This window comes from Theropithecus gelada, chromosome 19 (genome assembly GCF_003255815.1).
Source record: "Theropithecus gelada isolate Dixy chromosome 19, Tgel_1.0, whole genome shotgun sequence".
NCBI lineage: Eukaryota > Metazoa > Chordata > Mammalia > Primates > Cercopithecidae > Theropithecus > Theropithecus gelada.
Genome location: NC_037687.1, coordinates 36,402,775 through 36,419,778, shown reverse-complemented (window position 1 = coordinate 36,419,778; position 17,004 = coordinate 36,402,775). Strand labels below are relative to the sequence as shown.

Here is a 17,004-nt window from a genome sequence, read left to right as displayed (position 1 = left end):
AAAGAGACTTAACACAGGAACTAAAAGCTAAATGATGAGTAGGGTTTTCGTGGAATGGGGAGAGGTGCCTAAGCAAAAGGAACAGAATGTACAAAGGCCCAGAGGTGAAAGGGAAGAGAGTTTTGTTTTTTGTTTTTTTCCACTTTCATGCAATGAGACATGCTCTATGGGGCTGGGAACAGCAGTGGCCAGGACAATGCTGGCTCTGCCTCATGGAGCTCCCAGTGCATAAAGGACACAGATCCATCGCCCATGATGACCCAGGGTCCTCAGGGATGGGATGATAGAGCTCAGGGGTGCCTGACCCAGCCAGGAAAGTCAGTGAGGGCTTCCTGAAGGAGGTACCAACTGAACTAAGGCTGGAAGAATGAGGTGCAACTGATTAAGGGAAGGAGGGGGGCCAGGCATAGTAGCTCACACCTGTAATCTCAGCACCTTGGCAGGCTAAGATGGGGGGATCGCTTGAGTCCAGGAGTTGGAGACCAGCCTGGGCAACACAGTAAGACCCCATCTCTATAAAAATACATAAAATAAAAAAAAGAAAAAAAGGGAAGAAAAGGGCAGAGGGAACAACGTAGGCAAAGGCCTAACGGGGGGAAGCCTAGGAGTTCCTAGAAATTTCCAGCAGCTGGTCAGGCCAGAAAGGGTGGAAACAGAAGGGCCTACAAACTAAAACAGCAAAACTGCCAAACACTAAGGACGCAAGCCTCTCACCCTCTTCTCCCAGCCATGACCTTAGAGTTGAAGGCCTCCATTCCTAAAGACAGCCGGCTGTGGGACGCGTGGCTCCCAGAGGTACCGGTAACTCAGATGTCCTGCCTAAGGGCCAAGGGGCCCCGGACGCCTAGGCTGGAAACCACAGCAGCAATTCCTGTTTTTCTTCCGTATTTAATTCGGTATCACAGGAGCACCAATAAATAGTTTCTTCCCGCCCCTGCAATCTTCCTCCTGCCCCGGGCAGGGCCTCAGGGGCTGGCGATCCCGTCGGGGGCAAGGCACCTGCAACCCAGAACGCAGCAGCTCAGGCCAGCCGAGCTGTGGGGCCTGCGGAATTCCCAGGAAAGTTCCAAAGGCGTGCGCCCAAGTTTGCCGGCAGTGGGCGGGGCCTAGGAACGCCCTCGCGCCTGCGGAGCCTCGAAGGGACTTCCCCCCAAGTGGGCGGGGCCACTCAGGGGGCGTGGTTTTCGTCAGCTGCTGTCACAATGACGTCCATCCAAATGCGCATGGCTTCGGGACTCGGAGCCACCATGTAGAAAAGGCGTTCGTAGGTTTTCACGCAGAAGGTCAGGCGGGGGCTGGGGCTCTGGAATAAGAAAGTGAGGGTAATGAGGACAAAAGACACTGGCCACAGTCTGGGTGCGAACCCAGCCTTGCTACTTACAGTCTGTGTGGCACTGGACAAGGTACTTAAGTATCTGAATGTCAGTTTCCCTGTCTTCCCAAATGATGCCACCTACCTCACTGGGTTATTAGGATTAAATGAATTAACACAGGAAAGTACTTAAAATTAACATATGTAGAGCGCTATTGATAAATTATGGGCAAGATAAATTTTTTTTCTTTTTTTTTTTGAGACGGAGTCTCGCTCTGTCGCCAGGCTGGAGTGCAGTGGCGTGATCTTGGCTCACTGCAACATCCACCTCTCGGGTTCAAGCGATTCTCCTGCCTCAGCCTCCAGAGTAGCTGGGATTACAGGCGTGCGCCACCATGCCCGGCTAATTTTTGTATTTTTAGTACAGACGGTGTTTCACCGTGTTGGTCAGGTTGGTCTGAATCTCTTGACCTCGTGATCCACCCGTGTCGGCCTCCCAAAGTGCTAGGCTTACAGGTGTGAGCCACCGCACCAGGCCAAAAAATTTAAAAGTAGGACTTATGGCGCCTTCTCTCAGCCTAACTTCTCCTATATTAGAAATATAGGCATTCAAATTCCACCTCCCCAAAATCTCGGTCCCCTCGTACCTTGGGAAAGTTAGTGTCTAGAATCCGTTATTGAGTACCCACTTGCCAATCCCAAATTGAGTAAATCCCTTATGTCCATAATCTGTTTTTAGTCCTCTCAATAACCCTGATGGAATGCGTTGATGCATGCCCATTCTACACATGAGAAAACTAAGGCTGGCTGGGCTGGGTGGCTCATGCCTGCAATCCCAGCACTTTGGGAGGTTGAAACGGATAGACTGCTTGAACTCAGGAGTTCGAAACCAGCCTGGGCAACATAGGGAGACCCCATCTCTACAAAAAATACCAGAAAAACAAAACAAAACAAATTAGCTGGGTGTAGTGGCGCGCACATATAGTCCTAGCTATTCAGGAGGCTGAGGCAGGAGAATTGCTTGAGCCTGAGAGATAGAGGCTACAGTGAGCTATGATTGTGCCACTGCACTCCAGCCTGGGCGACAGAGCAAGACCCTGTCTCAAAAAAAAAAAAAAAAAAAAAAAAGAAGAAGAAGAAGAAGAAAGGAAACAAAGAAAACTAAGGCTAAAGAAAAGAATTCACTTTCCTGATGTCACATAGCTGAGATTCCAACCTAATTGCTAAAAAGCCACAGTTTGGTTATTCTCCACAGAGCTTTCTAAATATTATATCCGTTGCCAACATTTAAATTTTTGGCACTGTGCTTTTATACAAGTTCCAATTCCTGAGTTCTCTGGGGCCCACTCCCACTTGGCAACTGTTGGCAGGAGCCAAGTAACAACTATTTCCTTTATTTGTTTTTAACTTAAAAATTCAAAAAAAAAGAGAGATGGAATATTGCTATGTTGACCATGCTCGAACTCCTGGCCTCATGCAATCCCCCCATCTCGGTCTCCCAAAATGTTGGGATTACAGGCATGAGCCACCACGCCTGGCAGGTCATCTCCTTTAGATGCTCCCAGGTTGCCCCACCCTTGCTCTGACCTCTTCATTCATTCCCAGTTTGACATCAGAGTTTGCCATATTTTGGCTCTAAAACTTTTGTTCCAAGAAAATTAACAGTGACAGGCCAGGCGCAGTGGCTCATGCCTGTAATCCCAGCACTTTGGGAGGCCAAGGTGGGCAGATCATGAGGTCAGGAGTTCGAGACCAGCCTGGCTAACACAGTGAAACCCCATCTCAACTAAAAATACAAAAGTTAGCCAGGTGTGGTGGCACGCCTGTAATCCCAACTACTCGGGAGGCTGAAGCAGGAGAACTGCTTGAACCCAGGAGGCAGAGGTTGCAGTGAGCCAATATAACGCCACTGCACTCCAGCCTGGGCGACACAGCCAGACTCCGTCTTACAAATAAAAAAAGAGCCACGTGTGATGGCTCACGCTTGTAATCCCAGCACTTTGAGAGGCCAAGGTGGGCAGATCATGAGGTCAGGAGTTTGAGACCAGCCTGGCCAACACAGTGAAACCCCGTCTCTACTAAAAATACAAAAATTAGCCAGACACCGTGGCATGCCTGTAATCCCAGCTACTCGGGAGGCTGAGGCAGGAGAATAGCTTGAACCAGGGAGGCAGAGGTTGCAGTGAGCAGAGATAGTGCCACTGCACTCCAGCCTGGGCAACAGAATGAGACTCCATCTTAGAAAAGAAAAGAAAAGAAAAGAAAATTAATAGTAGCTGAAAGCCAGAGTGTGAGCTCTTAATTTTTAGTCCCTGCAGTCAGGTGACCTGTTTGTCTTCTCTGCGACAAACAGGTACTCCTGTAAGTACCCTGACAGGAGAAGCTGCGAGTGGTTTTCCCCAGGATGAGTCAGGGATGAGATAAGGCCTCACTCCAGCTGGGACTCCAACTGGGAGGGTAGGGTGACATTGAGGGACTTCACCTTGAAGGCACAGCGTAAGTGGTCATAATAGACTTCCTCAATGGCCTGGAAGTAGATGACACCTTTGAGCTTGGTCTCTTCCTTGTCTGGTAGGGGAGGTAAGAGAAAAAGAGAGCCAATGAGAAAGGTGTATCTGTGTGTGTCGAGGTGAGGGTCATTGGCCCTAAGTCCTGAGACTGGATTTGGGGTACAAAACATGGTGACAAGAGTCTGAAGGTCTCTAAAGGTTGAGAGGTGAGTGAATGTTAATGCTGGATGGGAGATTGGGTGCAGAAACTGGACACCACTGGGGAGTGGGGTCTGTGGAGCTGGAATCCTAGGCTCTGAGTGCCTTGGACTGTGAGAAGGGAAGGAACTCAGGGAGTACTCAAGTACTTTCTAGGTATAATCTCTAACCCCCTCAAACTCTCCTGGAGGGGTAAGTACATTTATCTCCACTTCACAGATGTGAAAACCAAGACTCAGAGGTTAAGTCACCCAGCACAAGTCACGCAGCCAGAGCTGACAGGGCCAGGACTCACTAGGTAGAGTCAGATGTTCATACAGGTTAGGGGAGAAGGATTTAAGGCAATACAAGTGTCTAAGGAGGCTGGGCGCAGTGGCTCACGCCTGTAATCCCAGCACTTTGGGAGGACAAGGCAGGCGGATCACAAGGTCAGGAAATCAAGACCATCCAGGTTAACACAGTGAAACCCCGTCTCTACTAAAAATACAAAAAATTAGCCGGGTGTGGTGGCAGGCGCCTGTAGTCCCAGCCATTCGGGAGGCTGAGGCAGGAGAATCGCTTAAACCTGGGAGGCAGAGGTTACAGTGAGCTGAGATCACGCCACTGCACTTCAGCCTGGGTGACACAGCAAGACTCCGTTAAAAAAAAAAAAAAAAGTGTCCAAGGAGAGGTTTGGAATAATTGATTCTCCTAGAGAAGAAGGACAAGGCCCGAGACTCCTGGCTGTTGGGGGACTGGGGGCAGCTGACAGTGCAGGTTCAGACTCATGGGTGTCTTAGGAACATGGGCCCTGGGAAGCTTGAATTGTATTAAGCTGTTATCTACCTGTTATCTATGTCCCTGAGGAGGGCTGGGGGTTTGAATTCTGGGTGACTTAAAGAGGGGCTGGGGATCTGGACTCCAGGATCTGGAGGAAAGAGGGAGCTGAGAGCCTGGACTCCTGGGTTGTAGGGAAGGTAGGAGCTAAGGAACCAAAATTCCGGATCCTGGGGAACACCGAAAGTGGGGGCCAGGACTTCTGGTGCCTGTAGGGGAAAGGCCTCCGGAGTGGAATTGCAGCATCCGGGGCCCATGGTGGCCGGGCTGGGCTTACCCGCATAGTAGGCCAAGCGGCGGGCTTGGCGGTCAAAGCAGAACCATCGCTTCCTCCAGGTCTTGATGCGGCCGCCCATCTTCACCAGGGGTCCGCGGCAGCAGCCCCCAGACACCTGCACATGTGGGCAGTTTTCTGGGTTGTGGCCCCATCCCTCCAGATGCTGCCGAAGATCCAAGATTCGTGGGCCTGGAGGGTAGGGTGGGGTGGCCGGGGCCTGGGGAGCAAAGAGAAGAGGCAGCTGATGTAAGGGGTGGGGGATTCTACAGCCTGGAGCCCCTTGAGGGGAGCAAGTCATAGCAGCTTGCGTGTAAGGCCCGCTACAGTCTTTAAAGGGTAATATTTTTTTTTTTTTTTTTTTTTTTGAGACGGAGTCTCGCTCTGTGGCCCAGGCTGGAGTGCAGTGGCCGGATCTCAGCTCACTGCAAGCTCCGCCTCCCGGGTTCACGCCATTCTCCTGCCTCAGCCTCCCGAGTAGCTGGGACTACAGGCGCCCGCCACCTCGCCCGGCTAGTTTTTTGTATTTTTTTAGTAGAGACGGGGTTTCACCGTGTCAGCCAGGATGGTCTCGATCTCCTGACCTCGTGATCCGCCCGTCTCGGCCTCCCAAAGTGCTGGGATTACAGGCTTGAGCCACCGCGCCCGGCCCCTAAAGGGTAATATTAACGAGGACCATCTGACGAATGCAATGGCTACATGGATTGACTATGATGCTCTGCCCAGGGCTTTATGGACAACAGCTGCTTGGCACTTCATGGCAACTGTGAGCCCCATTTTACAAATCAGCAAAATGAGGTGCAGAGAGATGATATAATGCACCCGAGGTCACACAGAGCTTCTAGGCAGCAGAACTGGGACACAAACCCAGGTATTTCTGACTCTAGAGCTCACCCTGAAACATCAGAGGCCTAGCAAAATGAAGATCGGGCTGGGCATGGTGGCTCATGCCTGTAATCTCAGGACTTTGGGAAGCTGAGGCAGGAGGATCCCTTAGGCCTAAGAATTCAAGGGCAGCCTGGGCAACACAGTGAGATCCTGTCTCTGGAAAAAAAACATTTTTTTTGGAAAAAAAGAAATGAAGATTGGAGCCGGTGTGGTGGCTTGAGCCTGTAATTCCAGCTACTCAGGAGACTGAGGTGGGAGGATCCCTTGATCCCAGGAGTTTGAAACCAGCCTGGGCAACAGAGAAGACCCCTTCTCTATTTAAAGAGAGAGAGAGAGGCCGGGCGCGGTGGCTCAAGCCTGTAATCCCAGCACTTTGGGAGGCCGAGACGGGCGGATCACGAGGTCAGGAGATCGAGACCATCCTGGCGAACACGGTGAAACCCCGTCTCTACTAAAAAATACAAAAAACTAGCCGGGCGAGGCGGCGGGCGTCTGTAGTCCCAGCTACTCGGGAGGCTGAGGCAGGAGAATGGCGTAAAACCCGGGAGGCGGAGCTTGCAGTGAGCTGAGATCTGGCCACTGCACTCCAGCCCGGGCGACAGAGCCAGACTCCGTCTCAAAAAAAAAAAAAAAAAAAAAAAGAGAGAGAGACAGACAGAGAGAAAAGAGAAGCTATGTGCAGTGGCTCATGCCTGTAATCCCAGAACTTTGGGAAGCTGAAGTGGAAGGATCACTTGAGGCTATGAGTTGGAGACCAGCCTGGGCAATATAGAGAGACCCCATCTCTACTAAAAATCCAGAAAATTAGCTGGGCCTGGTGGCACACACCTGTAGTTCCAGCTACTAAAGAAGCTGAGCCCAGGAGATGGAAGTTGCACTGAGCTATGATTGCACCACTGCACTCCAGCCTGGGTGACTGAGTGAGACCCTGTCTCAAAAATAAAACAGAGAGTGCTTGTTTACATTATTATTGTTGTTATTATTGTTGTGATTGAAATTGATGAATATAATCCTCTGCTAAGTACTTTCTAGGTATAATCTCTGCCCCCTCAAACTCTCCTGGAGGGGTAAGTACATTTATCTCCATTTCACAGATGTGGAAACCAAGACTCAGAGAGAGAGGTTAAGTCACTCGAGACAAGTCACACAGCCAGAGCTGACAGAGCCAGAACTCACCAGGTGGAGTGGTCACCTCAGATGGTCAAACAGGTTGAGGAGGAGGATTTAAGGCAAGACAAGTGTCCATTATTTATGAGAGCCTGACCATGAGCTGGTCTGATCCAACCTATTCTTCCCAAATAATCCCTGCAAACAGTGGTAGGATTCCGGAGGTCAAACGGAGGTTCAGTACATCTCAGATTTCTTCGTGCAAGCAGATCCGCTGGGGATTTTTGTTAAAATGTTAAAATGCAGACTCTGGGCCAGGTGTGGTGGCTCACGCCTGTAATGCCAGCACTTTGGTAGGCCGAGGCAGGCAATCAAGACCATCCTGGCTAACATAGTGAAACCCTGTCTCTACTAAAAAGACAAAAAATTAGCCAGGCGTGGTGGTAGGCGCCTGTAGTCCCAGCTACTCAGGAGACTGAGGCAGGAGAATGGCGTGAACCCAGGAGGTGGAGCTTGCAGTGAGCCGAGATCACACCACTGCACTCCAGCCTGGGCAACAGAGCAAGGCTCCGTGTCAAAAAAAAAAAAAATGCAGACCCTGATTCAGTCATTTCAGGGTGGGGTCTGGAGTAAGGGGAGAGGTTCTGCATGCCTGACAACCTCCCAGGTGGGCCCTGATGCTGCTGTTCCACCAGCCACACTTTGAGTGTCAAGGAGTTAGAAAACTGAAGCAGGATGGGTGCGGAGGCTCACATCTGTAATCCCAGCACTTTGGGAGGCCAAGAGGTCAGGATCCCTTAAACCCAGGAGTTTGAGACCAGCTTGGGGCAAAATGGTGAAACCCCGTCTCTACAAAAAATACAAAACTTAGGCCGGGCTCGGTGGCTCACGCCTGTAATCCTAGCACTTTGGGAAGCCAAGCTGGGCGGATCACCCGAGGTCGGGAGTTCGAGACCAGCCTGACCAACATGAAGAAACCCCGTCTCTGCTAAAAATACAAAATTAGCCGGGCGTGGTGGCGCATGCCTGTAATCCCAGCTACTCGGGAGGCTGAGGCAGGAGAATCGCTTGAACCCGGGAGGTGGAGGTTGTGGTGAGTCAAGATGGCACCATTGCACTCCAGCCTGGGCAACAAGAGTGAAACTCCATCTCAAAAAAATAATAATATAAAAATTAGCCAGGTGTGGTGGTATATGCCTAGGATCCCAGCTAATTAGGAGGCTGAGGTGAGAGGATAGCTTGAGCCCAGTAGGTGGAGGTTGCAGTGAGCCGAGATCAGACCACTGCACTCCAGCCTGGGTAACAAAGAGAGATCGTGTCTCAAAAAAAAAAAAAGAAAGAAAGAAAGAAAGAAAACTGAAGCAAGGCCAGAGCAAGAAGGGATGAGAAACAGAGATGAGATTTACTGGTTGGAGACAGGAGAGTGAGGTGGGGAAATGAGAAGGATTAGGGAGGAGGACTGCAGGGAGGGAAAGGCCAGGTTTGAAGAGCACCCACTGGGCCTGCAATCTCCCCAAATCCACACAGGAAGACCAAGGATCGCCACCGTGGGTGGAAGCTCCCGCTCTGTGTCAGGCACTATGCCAAGTGGTCACTGTGATTATTTCGTTTCTTCCCCAAAACAACCCATTAATGTCCCCACTAGACAGATCAAGAAACTGAGGCTTTAAGAAGAGGTGACTCTCCAAGGTCACCGAACTAGGATGTAGGGAGCTGGGCCCCAATCTAGGAGAAGACCAGGGATGGGCTTGGGACTCCACCACTGCCCAGCTATGTCACCTCCACAGAACTCCTGTCCCTCTGGGAGCCTCAGTCCCCTGCGCTAAAACACAGGGTTTATCACAGCACCCTCCTCTTGAGTCTGTTTCAAGGATTAGCTGACTGCCCTCAGGGTCTCCAACCCAGAGGTTCCCCTTCTACGTGTGAAGCCCAGAGACACACTTGCTCATGTGCACAAAAGACAGCAGGAGTGTAGGGCAGGGGACAAAGCACACAGCAGGGGACTGTTTAATACATGATGACGCTACAAGCCAGGCAGAACACCAGAGCAGGAACAATTCTGTTTGTTTGTTTGTTTGTTTGTTTGTTTGTTTTGAGACAGTCTCACCCTGTCGCCCAGGCTGGAGTGTAGTGGTGTGATCTTGGCTCACTGCAACCTCTGCTTCCCAGTTCAAGCGATTCTCCCGCCTCAGCCTCTCAAGTAGCTGGGACTACAGGCACATGCCACCACACCTGGCTAATTTTTCTATTTTTAGTAGAGACGGGGTTTCTCTACATTGGTCAGGGTGCTCTCAAACTCCGGACCTCAGGTAATCCGCCTGCCTTGGCCTCCCAAAGTGCTGGGATTACAGGCGTGAGCCACCGCACCTGGCCTGTGCTTCGTTTTTAATGAGCACAAGCTTATGCCTAACAACGCAGAAGACCCCACTGCCGTTCCTGCGTTATTTTGCTCCCTGGCTCTTATCAGCCTCTGACATGCTATTTACTTTACATATTGATGTTGTTTTGTGTCCATCTTTCTTCCCCTTTAAAACATCAGCTTCCCCCAAAGGTGGGGACTGTTATCTTGGTCACTGCTATAACCCAGGATCTAGCACACAGTAGGCACTCAATAAATATTGGCTGAAATGAATAAGGGAAGCACAGATGGTGGTAAAAACAAAAAGGTTGGGAAGGATTGCTTATTTATGAGGCAAATAAATTCACAAAATATGGCGTGATTGGTGCCCGTGGAAAAGTATAAACATAGATTTGAAGGCTTCTCAGCAGTAGAAGTGAGATCAGGAAGAAAGCGACCACTTTCTTAATACTTTATCTACCATTCTTTTTTTTTTGAGGGGGGGTCTCACTCTGTCACTGAAGCTGGAGTGCAGTGGCGCAATCATAGCTCATTGCAGCCTCCGCCTTCTGGGCTCAAGCAATCCTCCCACCTCAGCCTCCTGAGTAGCTGGGACCACAGGCATGCACCACCACACCTGCTAATTTTTTAACTTTCTGTAGAGATGAGGGTCTGACTATGCTGCCCAGGCTGGTCTCCAGCTCTGGGACTCAAGTGATCCTCCCACCTCGGCCTCTCAAAGTGCTGAGATTATAGGCATGAGCTACGGTGCCTAGCTTTATCATTCTTTATAACAAAATGCATTCATTCTATGAATATTATTAGTATAGGTAAAAATATAATTTATGTAAGGCAGCTGTCAGCTAAATCAAGAATGTGAAAAAAGTCAACAGGATACATGATTGGATTATTTCCACAAATAAATAGTGTTTTTTTTAATGGAGAGGCAAAACTGTTAGAAATTAAAAGATTTAAGAGCCATTAAACCAAATGCATAGTGTGTGCTTTGCATATAAATTCAAATAAATCAACTATGAAAAGATATTTTGGGTCAGGCATGGTGGCTCCGGCCTATCTCAGCACTTTGGCCAGAAGGGAGGCTTGAGGCCAGGAATTCAATACCAGCCTGGCCAATATAGTGTCTCTACTGTTAAAAATAGAAAACAAGGCCAGGCACGGTAGCTCATGCCTGTAATGCCAGCACTTTGGGAGGCCAAGGCGGGTGCATCACCTGAGGTCAGGAGTTCAAAACCAGCCTGGCCAACATGGTGAAACCCTATCTCTACTATAAATTAGCCAGGCATGGTGGTGGGCGCCTGAAATCCCAGCTACTCCAGAGGCTGAAGCAGAAGAATCGCTTGAACCCTGGAGGCGGAGGTTGCAGTGAGCCCAGATGGTGCCACACTACTCCAGCTTGGGCAACAAAGTGAGACTCCATCTTGAAAAAACAAAAAAAAAAAAAAAAAGGAAAAGAAAAATAAAAAATAAATTTAAAAATATATATATTTTGGAGACAAGGAGAGAAATGTGAATATGGACTATATATTACAATATAATGAAATTAATAATATCATAAGATATGGCAATGGAATTTTTGTTATGTTAAAGAAAAAAAAAAAAACCTATTGGCCAGGCACAGTGGCTCACACTTGTAATCCCAGCACTTTTTGAGGCCAAGGCAGGCAGATCACCTGAGGTCAGGAGTTCAAGGCCAGCCTGGACAACATGGCAAAACCCCATCTCTACTAAAAACAAAACAAAAAAAATTAAATGGGTGTGGTGGTGGGCACCTGTAGTCCCAGCTACTTGGGAGGCTGAGGTAGGAGAATCACTTGAACCAGGAAGGCAGAGGTTCCAGTGAGCTGAGATCACATCACTGCACTCTAGCCTGGGTCACATCGCTGCACTCTAGCCTGGGCGACAAGAGAAAACTTCGTCCCCCCAAAAACAAGCCTATCTATTGGAGATAAATAGTGATGTTTGAGTGAAAGGATACAATATTTTGCTTTAAAACACTTTGGTGCAGAGTGGGATGTAGGTATGGGATTAGTAAAATAAAACTGCTGACTAGGCACCAGGGGCTCATGCTTATAATTCTAGCACTTTAGGAGGCTGAGATGGGAGGATTGTTTGAGGCCAGGAGTTTGAGATCAGCCTGGACAACATAGCAAGACTCTATCTCTACAAAAATAAAATACATTAAAAATATAGGAGTGCAGAAGACTTATTGAGAATAAAAGAAAAATATTAAAAATAAAAATAAAAATATATATATACCTAGTACATACTCACACAAATTAAAAAGTTAAATAAAATAAATAAAAAGTTGGCAAGTACAACAAGATTCAATATTGAAAATGATTGAAGCTGCACAGTGGGCACCTAGGGGTCTATTAATCTACTCCTTCTCTCATGCATATGCTTGAATTTTTCTAAAATACAATTTTTTTTTTTTTTTTTTTTTTTTTTGAGATGGAGTCTCGCTCTGTCGCCCAGGCTGGTGTGCAGTGGCCGGATCTCAGCTCACTGCAAGCTCCACCTCCCGGGTTCACGCCATTCTCCTGCCTCAGCCTCCCGAGTAGCTGGGACTACAGGCACCTGCCACCTCGCCCGGCTAGTTTTTTGTATTTTTTAGTAGAGATGGGGTTTCACCGGGTTAGCCAGGATGGTCTCGATCTCCTGACCTTGTGATCCGCCCGTCTCGGCCTCCCAAAGTGCTGGGATTACAGGCGTGAGCCACCGCACCCGGCCAAAAAAAAAAAAAAGTTTTTTTTTTAATAAAAATAAAAACAGTTTTTTGGTTTTTGTTTTTTTGTTTTTTGTTTTTTGTTTTGAGATGGAGTTTCATTCTTGTCGCCAAGGCTGGAGTGCAGTGGTGTGATCTCAGCTCACTGCAACCTCCACCTCCGGGTTCAAGTGATTCTCGTGCCTCAGCCTCCTGAGTAGCTGGGATTACAGGCATGTGCCACCACACCTGGCTAATTTTTGTATTTTTAGTAGAGATGGGGTTTCACCATGTTGGCCAGGCTGGTTGCAAACTCCTGACCTCAGGTGATCCACCCACCTTGGCCTCCCAAAGTGCTAGGATTACAGGCACGAGCCACCACGCCCGGCCAAAAACAAAATTTTAAATGATTTTGAAAAGTTCCAGCATGGACCGGGTATGGTGGTTCACACTATAATCCCAGTACTCTGAGAGGCTGAGGTAGGAGGATTGCTAGAGGCCAGGAATAAGTCCCAGCATGGACTTGTCCTTCTGTACTGACTGCTGACATTGTCACCAATGTACAGAAGAGGAAACCGAGGCAGAGTAGAGCAAGTTACCCGAGGACCTGCCACACATAGAGATGACCATCGACAGGTCATGGGAACAGGAACTGGTCCTCTGCAGTTCCCTTTCCCTTGCCAAGCCCCGGACACTTTTCTGTTCCATTGGAGGAAAGGAAAGGGTCAAATGTAAGAAAGGGCATAGGTCAGGGGGAGAAACAGAGCAGGGAGAGGTGGGCGTGAAGGCAGGGGTGGGACTGACCGTGATGGCAGGGACAGCAGGGCCTGAGGAACCTTCTGTGCCCCTTCTTGTTCCTTCCTGTGGATTTAGGATGAAGCACTCAATGAGGATGACAGCCCATAAGATGATGGGGTGGCTGGAGAATGTCCTAGGTTCCCTGTTCTGAGGGTAGAGGGGCTGGGGGCCTGGAATCCTGGGTCTGAAGGAGGTGGGGCTGGGGGCCTGGAATCCTGGGTCTGAAGGAGGTGGGGCTGGGGGCCTGGAATCCTGGGTCTGAAGGAGGTGGGGCTGGGGGCCTGGACCCCTGGGTCTGAGGGAGGAGGGGCCAGGACCCCTGGGTCTGAGGGAGGAGAGGCTGGGGGCCTGGACTCCTGGGTCTGAGGGAGGAGGGACTAGGGGTCTCCCGGGTCTGAGGGAAGAAGGGCTGGGGCAGTCTTCTGTTCCTAAGAGGATGGCCTGGGCTCTCACCCGGGCCTTGAGCAGCCGCTCCCTCTCCGCCATGGCCTGCTGCAGGAGCCGCTCCATGTGGGCAATGTCCGGGTGGACGGCCCCACAGCTAGGAGGAGGGAACACAGACGGGGTGGGTTACAGTGGCTGGGCCTCTTCTCCCATCTCCCCACCTTCTCTCTGACGTCTCACCTATTCCCACGGCCACAGTTCAGCAGCTGGTAGAGGGGGTATCTGCCGGAGTCCCCCACTGCTGGCGGGAGAGCTGAGGCCTCCAAGGATTCTAGGATAGAGGGGACCAGGTTACGGGGCTGGATACACCCTGGCCTGAGCCCCTCCACTTCTCCCCCTGCAGGCAGAGGTGCAGGTTTCCTCCATCCTCTGCTGCAGGATGGGTGCTGATGCGGGAAGGAAGCGGGAAACAGGGGGATCCTCACCAGTACAATGGAAGGACAGAGGTCGGGGGGATCCTCTCTGGCTCGCCCTCTCTCCCCTTTTCCGGGGCAGGCTCCCGGTCCTCTGGAGGCCAATGGAGCCCTGAAAACACAAAAGGCCCATGAGCATAGGAAAAAGGCTTGATCGCCACCCTAAGTCAGAGCACTGCCCAGTGAAACCACCACCCAGTCAGCACAAATCAAAACGCTACTGTCGACATATGCTGAGTGAAAGGACCTCACAGGGGTATGATCCCATTTATAATGTCAGGCCGAGCGCAGTGGCTCACGCCTGTAATCCCAGCACTTTGGGAGTCCAAGGCAGGCGGATCACCTGAGGCCGGGAGCTCGAGACCAGCCTGGCCAATACGGCGAAACCCCATCTCCACTAAAAATACAGAAATCAGCCGGGCGAGGTGGTGGGCGCCTGTAGTCCCAAATACTCGGGAGGCTGAGGCAGAAGAATCGCTTGAACCTGGGAGGTGGAGCTTGCAGTGAGCTAAGATCGCGCCACTGCACTCCAGCCTGAGTGACAGAGCGAGACTCCGTCTCAAAAAAAAAAGAAAAGAAAAAAAGAAATGTCCCGAACAGGCAAATTAACATAGAAATGGAAAGTAGAATCATGGTTGCCCGGACTGGGGTAGATGGGGGAACCGAGAGGCTAAGGGATGCAGGGTTTCTTTTGGGGAGTAATGAAAATGTTCTAAAATTGATTGTGGTAATGTTTGCATAACTTTGAATATACTAAAAGACACAGAACTGTACAATTTAAATGAATGAATTGTATGGGGACATGAATTATGCCTCAATGAAACTCTTTCTAAAAAGCCCACTGTGGGTCAGGTGTGGTGGCTCATGCCTGTAATCCCAACACTTTGGGAGGCTGAGGTGGGTGGATAACTTGAGGTCAGGCATTCGAGACCAGCCAGGCCAACATGGTGAAACCCTGTCTCTACTAAAAATACAAAAATTAGCCAGGCATGGTGGCACGTGCCTATAATCCCAGCTACTCAGGAGGTTGAGGCAGGACAATTGCTTGAACCCGGGAGGCAGAGGTTTCAGTGAGCCAAGAGCTCACCATTGAAATCCAGGATGACAGAGTGAGATGCCGTCTCAAAAAAAAAAAAAAAAAAAAAATCCCACTGCCTCCGGGCACAGTGGCTCACACCCATAATGCCAGCACTTTGAGAGGCCCAGGCAGGCAAATTGCTTGAGCCCAGGAGTTGGAGACCAGCCTGGGCAACATGGTGAAACTCTGTCTCTACAAAAAATACAAAAATTAGCCGGGCGTGGTGGCACGTGCCTGCAGTCCCAGCTACTATGGAGGCTGACGTGGGAGGATCGCTTGAACCCGGGAGGTCAAGGTTGCAGTGAGCTGAGACTGTGCCACTGCACTCCAGTCAGTCTGGGCGAGAGAGAGCGAGCCTGTATCAAAAAAAATAAATAAGTAAAACATAAAAACAAAAACCCCACTGTGCTGGTGGCTATGTAGGAAACCCAGATGTCCTCACGTAATACTGGGGGTGTTCTACTGGAACAAGCTTTATGGAGAGCAACTTCGCTTTTTAAAAAAAAATCTGAATGACAAATGCATAAACCATGGAGCCCCAATTCCACTCTAGAAATTCAGCCGATGGTACACTCATACACATGCAAAGTGATCTGAGTTCGAGGTCATTCCCTGCAGTGCCATCTGTGCTAACAAAAGCATGGAGACCACCTAAGTGCCCATCAGAAGGGGACAAGGTAAATGAACCATGGCTTATGCACTCCATAGACCTTTTTTTTTTTTTTTGTGAGTTGGAGTCTCACTGTGTTGCCCAGGCTGGAGTGCAGTAGCGCAATCTCGGCTCATTGCAACCTCCACCTCCTGGGTTCAAGCGATTCTCCTGCCTCAGCCTCCCGAGTACCTGGGATTACAGGCGTGTGACACCACACCAGGCTAATTTTTGTATTTTTAGTAGAGATGGGGTTTCACCATATTGGTCAGGCTGGTCTCTAATTCCTGACTTCAAGTGATCCACCTGCCTTGGCCTCCCAAAGTGCTGGGATTACAGGCATGAGCCACTATGCCCAGCTGACTCCATGGACAATTCTGCGGTGTAGAACAAGAGGAAGATGCATCCTATATCCAGAGAGAACGTAAGATCCAAAAAAGAAAGAAAGAAAGAAAAAAAACAGAACATAATATCCAAGAGAAAAGCAAGGCCAGGTGTGGTAGCGTGCACCTGTAGTCCCAGCTACTCGGGAGGCTGAGGTGGGAGGATCACTTGAGCCAAGGAGGTTGAGGCTGCAGTGAGCCACAATCATGCCACTGTACTCTAGCCTGGGTGACAGTGAGATCTGACTCTTAAAGTTTTTTTTTTTTTTTAAAGCAAGTACAGAACAGCGTAGAATAAACTAGGTATGCATAAAAAGAGGGAAAAAGTATGTACATGACTAGCTGTGTCAACACAGAATATCTCCGGGGAACACATGGGAAATTGGGAACCCTGGTGACCCTCAGGAAGTGAGCAGCGTAGGAGGGGGAACAAGAGCCGCAAAGTCTTCTCTGAATATCCTCCCACACCGTGTGAATTTTGAATGAGGATAATGTTAACTTTTTAAAAACAAATAAACATGACAACTAAATGCAACCTGTGTTCCTGAGCCAAGAAAAAAAAGTTTGTTTTCTTTTTGTGAATTTGTTGCTAGAAAAAAACACTGGTGGGACCAGGAACAGTGGCTCATGCCTGTAATTCCAGCACTCTGGGAGGCCGAGGCAGGCCGATCATCTGAGGTCGGGAGTTCAAGACCAGCCTGGTCAACATGCTGAAACCCCGTCTCTACTAAAAATACAAAAATTAGCTGGGCGCGGTGGTGGGCACCTGTAATTGCAGCTACTCAGGAGGCTGAGGCAGGAGAATCGCTTAAACCAGGGAGGCAGAAGTTGCAGTGAGCCAAGATCACACCACTGCACTCCAACCTGGGCAACAGAGCAAGACTCTGCCAAAAAAAATAGAAAGAAAGAGCAAGTGAGCCAAAAGAGAGAGAGAGAGAGACAGAGAGAGAGACAGAGAGAGAGAGAGAGACAGAGAGACAGAGAGACAGAGAGAGAGAGAGAGAGAGAGAGAGAGAAAGGAAGGAAGGAAGGAGGAAGGGAGGGAGGGAGGGAGGAAAGAAAGAAAAGGAA

The 17,004-nt window shown here is 49.6% G+C and overlaps 1 protein-coding gene across 1 annotated transcript in view; it reads right to left on the bottom strand.

The window, feature by feature from the left end:
* Positions 1-868: 868 nt before the first annotated feature.
* The window catches only part of PHLDB3 (pleckstrin homology like domain family B member 3), a 32,890-nt gene continuing 16,754 nt past the window's right edge, over positions 869-17,004 (bottom strand). The window contains exons 11-17 of the mRNA XM_025367285.1: positions 13,836-13,935; positions 13,591-13,681; positions 13,420-13,507; positions 12,973-13,029; positions 5,114-5,330; positions 3,795-3,880; positions 869-1,303 (exon numbers count right to left, since the gene is read on the bottom strand). Of these exons, the coding sequence (XP_025223070.1) occupies positions 1,169-1,303; positions 3,795-3,880; positions 5,114-5,330; positions 12,973-13,029; positions 13,420-13,507; positions 13,591-13,681; positions 13,836-13,935 (774 nt within the window). The 3' untranslated portion in view covers positions 869-1,168. The remainder of the gene's footprint in view (positions 1,304-3,794; positions 3,881-5,113; positions 5,331-12,972; positions 13,030-13,419; positions 13,508-13,590; positions 13,682-13,835; positions 13,936-17,004) is intronic.